This window comes from Vicia villosa, linkage group LG3 (assembly GCF_029867415.1).
Source record: "Vicia villosa cultivar HV-30 ecotype Madison, WI linkage group LG3, Vvil1.0, whole genome shotgun sequence".
Taxonomy (NCBI): domain Eukaryota; kingdom Viridiplantae; phylum Streptophyta; class Magnoliopsida; order Fabales; family Fabaceae; genus Vicia; species Vicia villosa.
Window position 1 is genome coordinate 98,177,549 of NC_081182.1, and position 12,770 is coordinate 98,190,318.

A 12,770-nucleotide genomic window follows, 5' to 3' on the forward strand; every position below is an offset into this window, starting at 1 on the left:
ATCCTTCTCCATCATCCTTCTCCTCTCCCATTCTAAACCCCACACCGTTGAGCATTCTTCCTCCATCACCGCATTTCCCCTCACCAATTCCCTTTACAAATACTCCACCCTCTCCTCAATCCATCCCATCTGATACTCCAACCTCATCAATCATTCTCTCAGATATCCCCTCTTCCTCAACCACCGCACCTCCACCTTCTATATCCCATCCATTACCTACCAGAAAATCACAACCCTACTGTCTTCTCTATCCTGACTACAAATTCACCTTCAATCCGCCTGAACCTGAACCTTCTACATACCTGGAACTCTTCAGACATGAGGTGATTAGCTGTCTAGACCTTCTGAAGGATGCATTCCTAAATGGTCTGGATGATGTTTCTACAAGAAATCTCTGGAGAAGATTTCGCAAGGATTTTCAAGTAGAAGCAATGGGAGTTCAGAAAAGACTAGTGGCTGCTGCCCCTGGTTACCCTGGTTACCTTCTGGAGGAAGATAATGGTATATACTATCATCCTCTCAGAAATTGTGTTGCTGCTGAGGAGAAGCCCTTTGTGGATGAGATGGCACAGTTGAGACTGGCTGCTGCAATGGAAGCAAACCCATGCAGGGACATGGTTATCTGGATTCCTGAGTATCCTGTTCTGCTTGGAGACTTCAAGACCTTATTTGACTTTCTGAGGGAAAACCCTTCTAAGAAAGACCCTAGCTTGGTCATTCCAGAAGTTGTTGATCCACCAGTAGTTGAAGGTCCTTCTGCTCCCAGGAATCTAGCTGCCATTCTTCAGGCACTTGAGAATGGAGACTCTGAAATTCCTGCTGCAGAATATGGAGATGTTTCTATGCAAGAAGCAGATGCTGAAGATCATGTTGCTAAATCAGACCCTGTTGAGGATATCCCAGCAAATGATACTTCTATGGAAGCTGCAGATCAAGTTGCCATTCCTGTGGTTGAAAGTGGTGAAACTTCTCTTGATGAACCTTCTCGTCTCGCAAGGACTCTAGAAGAAATTCAGAGGAGACAGGATGAGCAAAGCTCACTCAATGAGAAGTATGATGCTTTCATTGAGAGGCAAGAAGGACACAACAATGATGTCAAACAGATGCTGGCCAAGATCTTGTCAAGACTAGGGCCATCTTAGATTGAGTCTATGTTGTTTCTTTCTTTTCTTTGCATCTGTTCTGTTTCTGTGCATCTGATCTTTTCACTCTGAACTTTTGTACCCATTGTTTGAACCTGAATGAAATCATCTTCTTCCTCCATATGTTCTGTTTTATACATCTGAATCGTTTTTCTTAAAATATTCTTTTTGATGTTATGACAAAAAGGGGGAGAAAGATAAATGATAAATGATTTGATTAAATCTATCAGTTGCTGGGTAAAGGCTCCCACACATTCACTAACAAGAACTGCAAGTTCTATATGGTTTAAGTGTTTTGCAGGTACAGAGAAGTGAAGAAAATCTTCAAAGCAAACACTAGAAGCAAAACCATGGAAACTGAAGCAAGCTGAGTGCTGTCAAGCTTCAGAGATCAGAAGCAAGAAAGAAGAATGAATCAGAAGCACTGATAATAGAATTTGAATATCATTGTCTATCCTGTTATGACAAAATTCTATTTGCCCTGATACATATAATGTTATGGCTCTGATACATTATTTGCTCTGATACACGTTTTTAGCCTAAAATGCTCTGATACATTTGGCTCTGATACATATCATGTATTTGAATATACATTTTATGTTCTAACTCGTTCATGCTGACTTTTGTCGTTTAGTTTTTGTTCTGTAACATTTCAGGATGTAGAGATGCTCAGATGATGCTCTGGTACATTCAACAATGTTCTGATACAAATCTAGCATGAAGTGATGTTGGTAGACATTCAAAGTTCTGAAGCTATCCGAGGGAAGCAGAAATCAGAAGATGTGAATGCTCTAAAAGATCCAGAAATTCAAGTTCTGAAGCTGTCCTGAATGGAAGCAGAAGTCAGAAGCTGTGAATGTTCTGAAGATCAAAGAAATTCAAGTTCTGAAGCTGTCCAATGGAAGCAGAAGTCAGAAGCTATGAATTCTCTGAAGGCAGAAGCTTATATGATCGTCTCTACCGAAATAATCAGGGAAGTCTTTTATCAAAGTTCTTCGAGTATTTATTTCAGGGGGAGATTATTTATCTCAGGGGGAGATTGTTAATCTCAGGGGGAGACATATTCATATGCTTATGCTATAGCTGTGTAATTTGTCTTTTGCCGTCTACTCTTTCTGATCGCAAATTCATATCATTTATATATGTTTTTGTCATCATCAAAAAGGGGGAGATTGTTAGAACAAGATTTGTTCTTATCAATTATCTTAGTTTTGATGATAACAATAATATGAATTTTGCTCAAGATAATATGGTACTCTAATCCAATGCAATTTCCCTTTCAGGAAAGATATAAAGAGTACGCATAATTCAGCGCTCAGAAGTTGTGTCTCAAATGGTTCAGCATGCAACATCAGAACATGGTCTGGCAAGACATCAGAAGATGGTCGAAGCAGAATCAGAACATGGGTCTATGGAAGCATCAGAAGAACATGAGATCAGAAGCACTGAAGATCAGAAGATGGTATCACGCTCAGAAGCACTTCAAGGTCAGAAGATCAGAAGATGCTGTGCACCAAGCTGTTTGACTCTGATGATATTCAAACGTCGTATTCACAAACATCAGATCAGAAGGAAGTACACGTGGCAGACTACGCTGACTGACAAAAGGAACGTTAAAGCTACTAAAGGCTACGTCAGTAGACACAGCGTGAACAAGGCTCGAGGTAGTTGACAAAAGCGTATAACATTAAATGCAAAGCTGTACGGAACACGCAAAGCATTAAATGCATTCAACGGTCATCTTCTCAACGCCTATAAATATGAAGTTCTGATGAGAAGCAAGGTTAACGATTCTGCACAAAATCAACTTATATCAAACTTGCTGAAACGCTGTTCAAATCTAAACTCAGAATCTTCATCTTCATCAAAGCTCACTACATTGCTGTTGTAATATCTTAGTGAGATTAAGCTTAAATTGTAAGAGAAATATCACAGTTGTGATTATCGCTTTTAAGAAGCATTTGTAAACTCTTGAATTGATTACATTAAGTTGTAAGGAACTAGAGTGATCAGTTGATCAGTATACTCTAGGAAGTCTTAGCAGTTGGCTGAGCAGGAAGTCTTGGCAGTTGGCTGAGCAGGAAGTCTTGGCAGTTGGCTGAGCAGAAAGTCTTAGGAGTGAACTAAGCCTAGAGTGATCGTGTTGATCAGTAGACTCTAGAAAAAGTCTTAGGAGTGAACTAAGCAGTTGTTCCTGGAGTGATCAGGTTGTGATCAGAAGACTCTGGAAGACTTAGTTGCGGCTAAGTGGAAAACCATTGTAATCCGTGCGATTAGTGGATTAAATCCTCAGTTGAGGTAAATCATCTCTGCGGGGGTGGACTGGAGTAGCTTCGTTAACAGCGAACCAGGATAAAAATAATTGTGCATTTTATTTTTATCGCCCAAGTTTTTAAAGTCACACTTATTCAATCCCCCCCTTTCTAAGTGTTTTTCTATCCTTCAGGGTTTGCCTCGAATAGTCAATGAATCTCTCTTACACTCACCCCTATTATTTTCTGTTTAATTCTCAGATGTTCAGAGTCAATCGAAGGTTCGAGGAAGATGAGGAAGATCAGGGCTCAAGATAAAAATAATTAAATTAATTAGTCATATTTCTTATTTTCTGTTTCAATTCCCCCATTCCCGCAGGTGTTTATTGTAATAGCGTAGGAAATTTTATTTCTGCTTTTATTTTATTATTGCGTGGTTAGTAATTTAGGGAGTGATAACCATGAATTGAACGTAGATCACCTAATTACAAGATAAATGTCATCGAAGTTAACCACATGATTGTGCACCCACACACCTTTAGGGTAACCCCTTTTGTTGCCTTATACTGTTGCCTTAATTGTTGCCTGTTGCCTCTAAGTGTATTAAATAGTCAAAGTCCCTCGATTCCGAGGATACCTAAAGCAAGGTTGCCTTAAAGAATAAAATCATCAAATTTGTCCCTCGAAGTTGCCTCGGTAAATGATGATTTGTCCCGTTGCTAAGGTATCCTCGCACGATGCCTAAAAAGATTAATGACTATTATATCCTTCCCTTAGACTACCTGCCCTCTTTATGGCAAGGGACAGTCTTATGGCGAACGATAATTTCGATGACTCTTCACATCCAATTGAAAGACTTCCTGCCCTCTCATGGTATGGATAGACCCTTTCGCCCGAAAAGCTAAAAGAACGATCTTTCAAACTTAGGGTAGTTGCTACTAATTGCTTGCTCTAAAATTCAAATTACTTTTCACACCTCTTTTCAAAATCAAATTCAAAAAGACTACGCTTATTTACAAGCTAAAGTTCTTATTCAAAATCTTTTCAAACATTTCAAACAATTCAAACAAGTGAGCTAAGCAATTAAGAGCCCATGGAAAACCATGGATACAAAGGGTGCCTTACACCTTCCCTTTGTATAACTTACCCCCGAACTCAAAATCATTTTAAAAGGTCTTTTCCTGTTCTTTTAGCCTTTCTATATTGGATAAAATAAAATTCGGTGGCGACTCTTGCTATCCGCACATTTTCTTTAAAGTCAGTTCACCGTATTACAGCAGCAAGAGGATAGAAAACTAATAAATTATATTGGACTAAATCATTGGTTGCTAAAGATAGTGTAAATTCCAGGGATATCGGGCTTCTATGTGGCACTACAGGCTTATTCATATCAGTGAAAAAAGGCTAAATTGTTTAACTAAAAAGGATGTGCTTCCGGTATTGAAGAGTGTGGACTTGGATAAATGTTCTCAGTGCATGGCTGGTGTGAGATATTGGATCGAATTCTAGTATGGTCAAAGGGTAGCTTCTTGGTTCGACAGTTGGACAGGGTTAAGCATGAAGTCGAAGGTTGTTCACATGCTGGTGTCGAAGTGTGCATGTTGAAGTCGAAGATGGGTCGACCATGCAGGTGTCGAAGATGCTAGGGTTATTGGCATGTTAAATTAGGTTTTAATGTTTAAACCCTAATTTGTTAAGTTAGCTTGTTTATTAAGTTGGCTTGTATAATGGGCCTTGTGGAAAAAAGCCCATTAGTTAGTATGTTAGGTTTTATAATAAATAGCATACTAGTCTCTCATTATTGAAACGCTGCAAATCCTGATTTAGGGTGAGAGAGGTTATTTGTTATTCTTGTAAACTTGTAATCTTGTTTTCTAAGAGAAAGTGAAAGAATAGAAATTATAACCAATTCTTGTGTTCTTCTTCTTCCTTGTTCTTTATTCTTCCCTTGCATTATACTTTATTCTTGGTATTGAATTCACAATAAATTGGTGCGGTGAGCGTGGAGAAGATGCCGTCAACAAAGTATGAGATTGAAAAATTCACCGGAGTGAATGATTTCGGTCTGTGGCGCTTGAAGATGAAAGCCCTACTGGTTCAGCAGGGTTGTTTGGAAGCGTTGAAGGGAGAGACAGCCATGAATGCTGCATTAATGGCGGCGGAGAAGACGACTATGATCGAGAAGGCACACCGCGCAATTTTGTTGAGCCTTGGTGATAAGGTTCTCAAACAGGTATCAAAGGAGACGACGGCATCAGGGTTATGGACGAAACTTGAAAGTTTGTATATGACCAAATCACTGGTAAATCGACTCTACCTGAAGCAAACTTTGTATTCATTCAAGATGGTTAAAGACAAAGTGTTAGCTCAGCAGTTGGATATGTTCAACAAGCTGATTCTTGATCTTGAAAATATTGATGTAAAGATCGATGATGAAGATCAAGCGCTGTTACTATTGTGCGCTTTGCCTCGATCACATGCTCACTTCAAAGAAACTCTCCTGTATGGAAAGGAGTCCCTGTTCTTTGAAGAAGTTCAATCAGCTCTATATTCAAAGGACTTGAACGAATGAAAGGAGCATAAACCTTCGACTGTTGGTGAAGGTTTGGCCGTTAAAGGAAAATTCTTGCGAAAAAATGGTAAGTTCGACAAGAAAAAAGGCAAAAGTCAGCAGAAGTCTTATAGTGGCAAAGCATTTGGTATTCGATGCTATCATTGTAAGAAGGAGGGTCACACACGAAAGGTGTGCCCTGAACGCCTGAAAGATCACAGAGGTAAGGATAATGGCAATGCAGCCATTGTTCAAGATGATTTCGAATCATCTGATGTTCTTGTGGTTTCAAGCAGTGACTCTAGGAAGGAGTGGATTATGGATTCAGGTTGCACTTGGCACATGACTCCAAACAAAAACTTGTTCGAGGAATTATGTGATCAAGATGGTGGATCAGTACTACTGGGAAACAACAAAGCTTGCAAGATTGCAGGTGTTGGATCTGTGAGATTCAAGCTCCATGATGAGTCAATAAGGTTGTTGTCTGAAGTCAGGTATGTTCCTGATTTGAAGAGAAATCTGCTTTCTCTTGGTGAATTCGACAAGAAAATGTATGTTTTCCAAGGAGAGAAAAGTATCCTAAGAGTCATGAAGGGGTCGAAGGAAGTCTTGAGAGGCGTGAAGAAACAAGGCTTGTATACCCCTGAGGTGTGAATCACCATCTATTATTAGATATCTTGAACCTTTAACAGGTGATATTTTCCATGCAAGATTTGCTGATTGTCATTTTGACGAAACAATATTTCCAACTTTAGGGGGAGAGGATAAAAAATTAGAAAATGACATAACATGGTATGTACCTCATTTATTACATTTGGACCCATACAATAGATCATGGGAAGAAAATATAAATAAAATAGTCCACTTACAAGACTTAGCAAATCAATTTCCAGATTCATTTACTGATTTAAAAAGAGTAACAAAGTCACGTGTACCAGTTATAAATGTTCCTGGTAGGATTGAGGTTTCAAATCAAAATAATGTAGCACGTACATCTAAGGCACACTTGAAGCGTGGCCGACATATAGGATCCAAAGACAAAAATTCCGAAAAAGAAAGGGAATAGAAAAGGTGAATTTCATTGAAAGTGATCTTGAAAAGACACTAGATAATGATAAATCCAAAATTGAAAAGCGTGCTCTCGAAGAAGCACAAGATGATGAAAATGAGATCATTGATAATCAAACAGAAAATAAAAATGATCTTGAGATTTCAATTAATTATGTTGATACAGAAATTTTGTGGAACCGAAAAGGTATGAATATAGATGAAGTATTTTCGTTCTCCATTGTATGTGAAATTATAAATGGAAATGATGATCCAGAGCCATGTATGAGTGAATGTCAAAATAGATATGACTGAAAAAAATTGGAATGATGCAATAGATACTGAGTTAAATTCTCTTAAAAATCGAAAAGTATTTGGCCCTATTATGGCCATACCAAAAGATGTGAAACCTGGGTTTTTGTAAGAAAACGAAATGAGAAAAATGAGATTGTCAAATACAAAGCTCGTCTCGTTGCACAAGGTTTTTACCAAAGATCGAGAATTGATTATGAGATAACATATTCTCCTGTTATGGATGCTATTACTTTTCGTTATTTAATTGGTTTATCAGTATTTAACAATCTTGATATGTATCTTATGGATGTTGTTACTGCTTAGTTATATGGATCACTTGGTACTGATATATACATGAAAATCCCAAAAGGATTAAAATGCCTAAGACATCAAAACCTAGAGAAATGTATGCAATTAAGTTGCAGAGATCATAGTATAGGTTAAAACAATCAGGGCGCATGTGGTACACTAGACTAAGTGAATATTTACTTAAAGAAGACTATGAGAATAATCCTATTTGTCCTTGTTTTTTTTATAAGAAAAACAATATCTGGATTTGTAATAAAATTGTTGTTTATGTTGATGATTAAAATATCATTGGGACTAATAAAGAAATCAAAGAAGCGAGAAATTATTTAAAGAAAGAATTTGAAATGAAAGATCTGGGAAAACTAGATTCTGCCTTGGTTTACAGATTGAGTATACTAAAGATGGTATATTGGTACATCAATCAAACTATACATAAAGGATATTAAAATGTTCAACATGGACAAGACAAATCCTTTGACTAGTCCCATGATGGGTAGAACACTTAATATTGAAAAAGATCCCTTTAGGCCTAAGGAAAGTAATGAAGAAGATCTTGGCTCAGAAGTGCCATAACTTAGTGCAATTAGAGCACTCATGTACCTTGCTAACAATACAAGATCCGATATAGCTTTTGCAGTGAATTTACTGGCGAGATTCAGTTCATGCCCTACAAAAAGACATTGGAAAGGAATAAAGCATATATTTCGATATATTCGAGGTACACCTGATCTTGATTTATTTTATTCTAACAATACAACACCAGTTTTGCTTTGTTTTGCAGATGCAGGATATTTGTCAGATCCACATAATGCTAAATCACAAACTGGATATATATTTACATATGGTAATACTGCAATATCATGGAGATCGCAAAAGCAAACACTTGTAGCAACTTCTTCAAATCATGCTGAAGTAATCGCCCTTAATGAAGCAAGCAAAGAGTGTAGATGGTTATGATCGGTAACTCGAAATATCCAAGGAGCGTCTGGTTTACCAATTGATAATAATCCAACAATTTTGTATGAAGACAATGTTGCATGTGTTACCCAGATGAAAGAAGGTTACATAAAAAGTGACAGGACCAAGCATATCCCTCCGAAGTTTTTCTCATTCACACAAGAACATGAAAGAAACAAAGATGTTGATATTCGGTATATTCGTTCAAGTGATAACGTGGCAGATCTCTTTACAAAGGCACTTCCTACATCAATTTTCAAAAAGCATGTGCAAATTATTGGAATGCGTCACCTTCGAGATCTTTAAAGAAGAGTTATATGTGTTCTGTCGAAGGGGAGCATAATGTTGTACTCTTTTTCCCTTATAAAGGTTTTTATCCCAATGGGTTTTTCCTAATAAGGTTTTTAATGAGGCAACTTATGTTTCCATATGATTCTTCTTAACAAGACTTCAATGGAGCACCGTTTTCAAAGAGGGAGTGTTATAATAATTAAATAAATTATTATATTATTTAGAAATATCTATTCAAATTGTCAAACTTAAAATAGTAATGACAAATAATTGGTGACATATAATTTGTCAAAGATAGAATAGTAATACCAATTATTTTTTTAATATAATAATAATATTTTTACTAGTATAAATACCTCCCCTTAGTTTATGTAAAGACATACCATTTTTTACTTTGAATGATATAAATTACCATTCTACTTTATTCTCTATTTTATCTTAGTTTGATATTATAACTTGATTTGTAACTAATATCATCATATTAGTTTACAAATATTAATTAAGTTAGATCCAAATATTTTTAAACTTAATTTTAAAAAAATTAATAAAAAATTCTATATTAATTTTTTTTTAATGTTTTTATAACAATTATAAACAGCTTAAAGTGATTTTTAACTTAAATTTGGTTAATTGGATTGTTTATAATAAGTGGTTCATTTTATTAACCATTTAAATGGTTTAAGTTTTTTTTGTTATTCAATACTATTCAGTTTAGAAATATGATTCAATTAACCATATTTTTGCTCATTCCATTTATTCCCTTATCCCTCCAAGAGACCATTGTTGGTATGACAGACGCTTTATACCACTAGGTTGCTCATTTTTAGATAGTGTCTTTCATGAATAGCTAGATCAATAGTCATTAATGTTGTATGGCTAATAACAGGGAATTGGAACTTGTTATGTTTTTTCAAAATTAAGTACTTAGAAGCAGTAAAGGAAACACAGATTCTCTCACACTCAAAGTACATATAGTGTCAATTTTGCAAACCGGTACATCAAGTGATTAAACATGCAGTTTGAAAAAAGGGTTTAAAAATAGACAAATAATGCAACTAAATTTCCAACCAACTGGTAACTCAACACAAGACTAGTATCAACATCATGAGGTGAAAAAGTCAGCGTAAGCTCATGAGATTTTTACGCACAATTTTACTATTTATTCCTTCTCAATTAATCATAACTAAATATGAACAAATATTTCAATGATAACAGTTATCTAATATCTAATTCTTCTTTGATTCAATATTTATCGGTACAGTTAATCCTTTATATAAAATAATACTGTCCAAATAACCATGCAATGGTTTTCTAGGAAGAATGATTCCAATTAACCACATCATCTGAACCATCTTATTTTAATTTGATGACTCCTATATTCTGACTTTAGAAAATGTGCCAAACAATAAGTTGTTAGCACTCCTTCACACACTTATATTCAGGACAATATGATAAAATATAAAACATCTATAAGTTGATTTCATATATTTCTAAAAATTTAACACATTGAGACATAGAAATGCAGCCCAATGAGATATGACCAGAATTACCAATAATGATAAACCATATCTCAAGTTTTTTTTTTTTTTTTAAATTTTAGAGTGAATTTTTTTTCAAGATTTTAAAAGACATAATATTGGCAACAAACCATAATATCAGTCAATTTATAAAGTTAGCCCCCAATTTTCATCAAATAAAGATAAGGTACTTACAGTATTGGAGGGAGATGGCTAGCAATGCAAAGCCGCGCCAGCATGAACAACTTCAACCAAACCTGATACAAAGGTTTAGCCCAAATATTATCATCTCAAAACAGTTAACCGAAGGAGACAGAATAACCTAAGTCTATTGCATGATTTATGCATTTGTATTCCTTTTTATCACGTGTACATTAATTCATTTGCATAACACTATATCAGAGTTTCTTGGTGTTTCTGTCAAGTAAATATGATGTTAAGAATGACAACAGCAGAAATTGCAATAGCAGTAGTTGTAAAGAAAAAAAAATCAAGGTAAACCAAAGTTTCTATATAAAATGTATTACTAGAGAAGTCAATTCGAAACAAAATATCACAATAAAAAGTTTAAAAATTGTATTAAGTCACCATAATAAAGAAAATAAAATCCAAATATGGAAAAAGAATCACCAATTTCTCTTAAAAATAAAGAATAATAAAAATAAAGTAACAAACTTTCAACACTCAACTTCTTTCTTGAAGTCTCCTGAAACAGCAACAGCAGCATTTGATCTTGATCGTCTTCAAAAATAATTCTAATATTAAGACCAAGGTGATATCAAACTCTCAACATACACTTCTGAGATGTCTTTCAACATTGAACTAACTTTAGAAGTATCATTCTTGAAATTGTAAACAATCAACGACACCCTACCCAAAAAATGTTTAAACACGAGCAGCACTTGATCGTCTTGAAAGATATATAGATTTGTCAAGCGAAAAGAATTAGATAGAGGAATTAGCAAGTGAGTAACATTGAACAATTTAGTCCAAGAATCTAGAATTCCATATTCCTTCATGACCCAAACATCGTGATCATAAGTTATGCACAACCAATCCCTCAACACACTCAAACTCAAATATCTAGGTTTTCTTTGTTGTCGAGGAGGCAAAATCTTTCGATAAGACTCGTTGACTAAATCAAAAGAAACAATCGAGCGTTGACAGGTCATCCAATTAACTGTACCGCTTACATATCTTCCACGTGGATAAGTAAGGAGAGTACCAAAATCAGAAGGGAACGGTTGGATGGTTCTCCAAGAATCAGCCTTCAAAGTATAAAGCTTTGCTCTAGTTGCATGTTCAATGTCGGAGTTGTAAAGAACAAGCAGTTTGTAATCATGAGAAACATGATCATAGCCGAAGCCATATGTCATACGAAGCCGAAGCCGATAAAGCTCGGCTGGGTTTTCAAATTGGGGCAATTCCTTATATTTTCTAATAGAAGGATTCCACAGTATAACTAAAGGTTTAAAATCCGGGGAAATACGATAATTGGCAACACAAAGAATTCCGTCACAAGAGCCAACAAGGTGATGGGAGTAGCGTTCAGAAATAACATTGAGGGGAAACTGGAACCGAGTGAGGTTATAGTTTGTATCTGTGAAAACGGATTGGAGGGAGTAAGAATTTAAAATAAAACTGTAGGAGGGATTGTCGTAGCTTACACAGAGGAGGCGGCGCGTGGTTGACAGATTAAGGTGCTTTTTAGCAAATACTGGATCGGAGATGAGTGATTTCCATGATTTGGAGACGCACCGGAATTGGAGAAGGGACTTCACCGGTAACCTAGCTAGTATTTCTGAAATCACATCAAAAGGAAGAGTGGGAAGTGGAAGATCGGCGGAAGAGAAGATGTTAGGGCTTGTTCTCATATGTTTGGGAGATCTCATGTCTCTCGATTAGAATCTACAGTTACTAAACCCAACATATATATATATACTACTTGTACTTGATAAGGATTGCAAAACTCCTGCTACAAATCAAATCTTATTAGAATCTGCCGTAACTAACCCAACTTATTTTATTAATTTTAACAATCACTAAAAAGTAGGACCGGAATTTATGGATAGAATAGAACACGTATTCAAAAATCAAAACCACCTTCCAATATTAATTCACTAAATAATTATAACTTTCAAAAAAGAATAAACTTATTTTATTTTTGTTTTAAATAAGTTTATGAGAATTTTTTAAATTTAATTACGATTTGGATAATTATTTGAATTTAAATGGTTTGATTAGGCAATTTTTTCGAAATTATGGCAATTTAGAACAATTATTTTATTTTATCACCAATTTATTAGTGAAATAGGGCACTAATTTAGACATTTTTGTTAAATCAAAAATCAAAAATAATTAAATAAGATAAGAATTGCAAAACTCCCACTACCAATCTTATTTTCATTTA

At 35.4% G+C, this 12,770-nt stretch overlaps 1 protein-coding gene across 4 annotated transcripts; it reads right to left on the bottom strand.

Moving 5' to 3' along the window:
• Positions 1-7,956: 7,956 nt before the first annotated feature.
• LOC131656404 (putative F-box protein At1g47790) lies at positions 7,957-12,327 on the bottom strand. 4 transcript variants are annotated; one of them, XR_009300086.1, is made up of 3 exons: positions 11,050-12,327; positions 10,556-10,617; positions 7,957-8,262 (listed from the first exon to the last, which is right to left on the bottom strand). XR_009300086.1 is itself a non-coding variant. In XM_058926130.1 (3 exons), exons 1-3 carry the CDS (start codon positions 12,250-12,252, stop codon positions 8,256-8,258), a joined length of 294 nt encoding a protein of 97 aa, XP_058782113.1. In that variant the 5' UTR covers positions 12,253-12,327; the 3' UTR covers positions 7,957-8,255. The 4 variants fall into 4 exon arrangements, 2 of the variants coding, with proteins under 2 accessions (XP_058782113.1, XP_058782112.1); XM_058926130.1 differs by having other exon boundaries at positions 12,028-12,327; XM_058926129.1 differs by having other exon boundaries at positions 7,957-8,796; positions 12,028-12,327.
• Between the last annotated feature and the right edge of the window lie 443 nt (positions 12,328-12,770).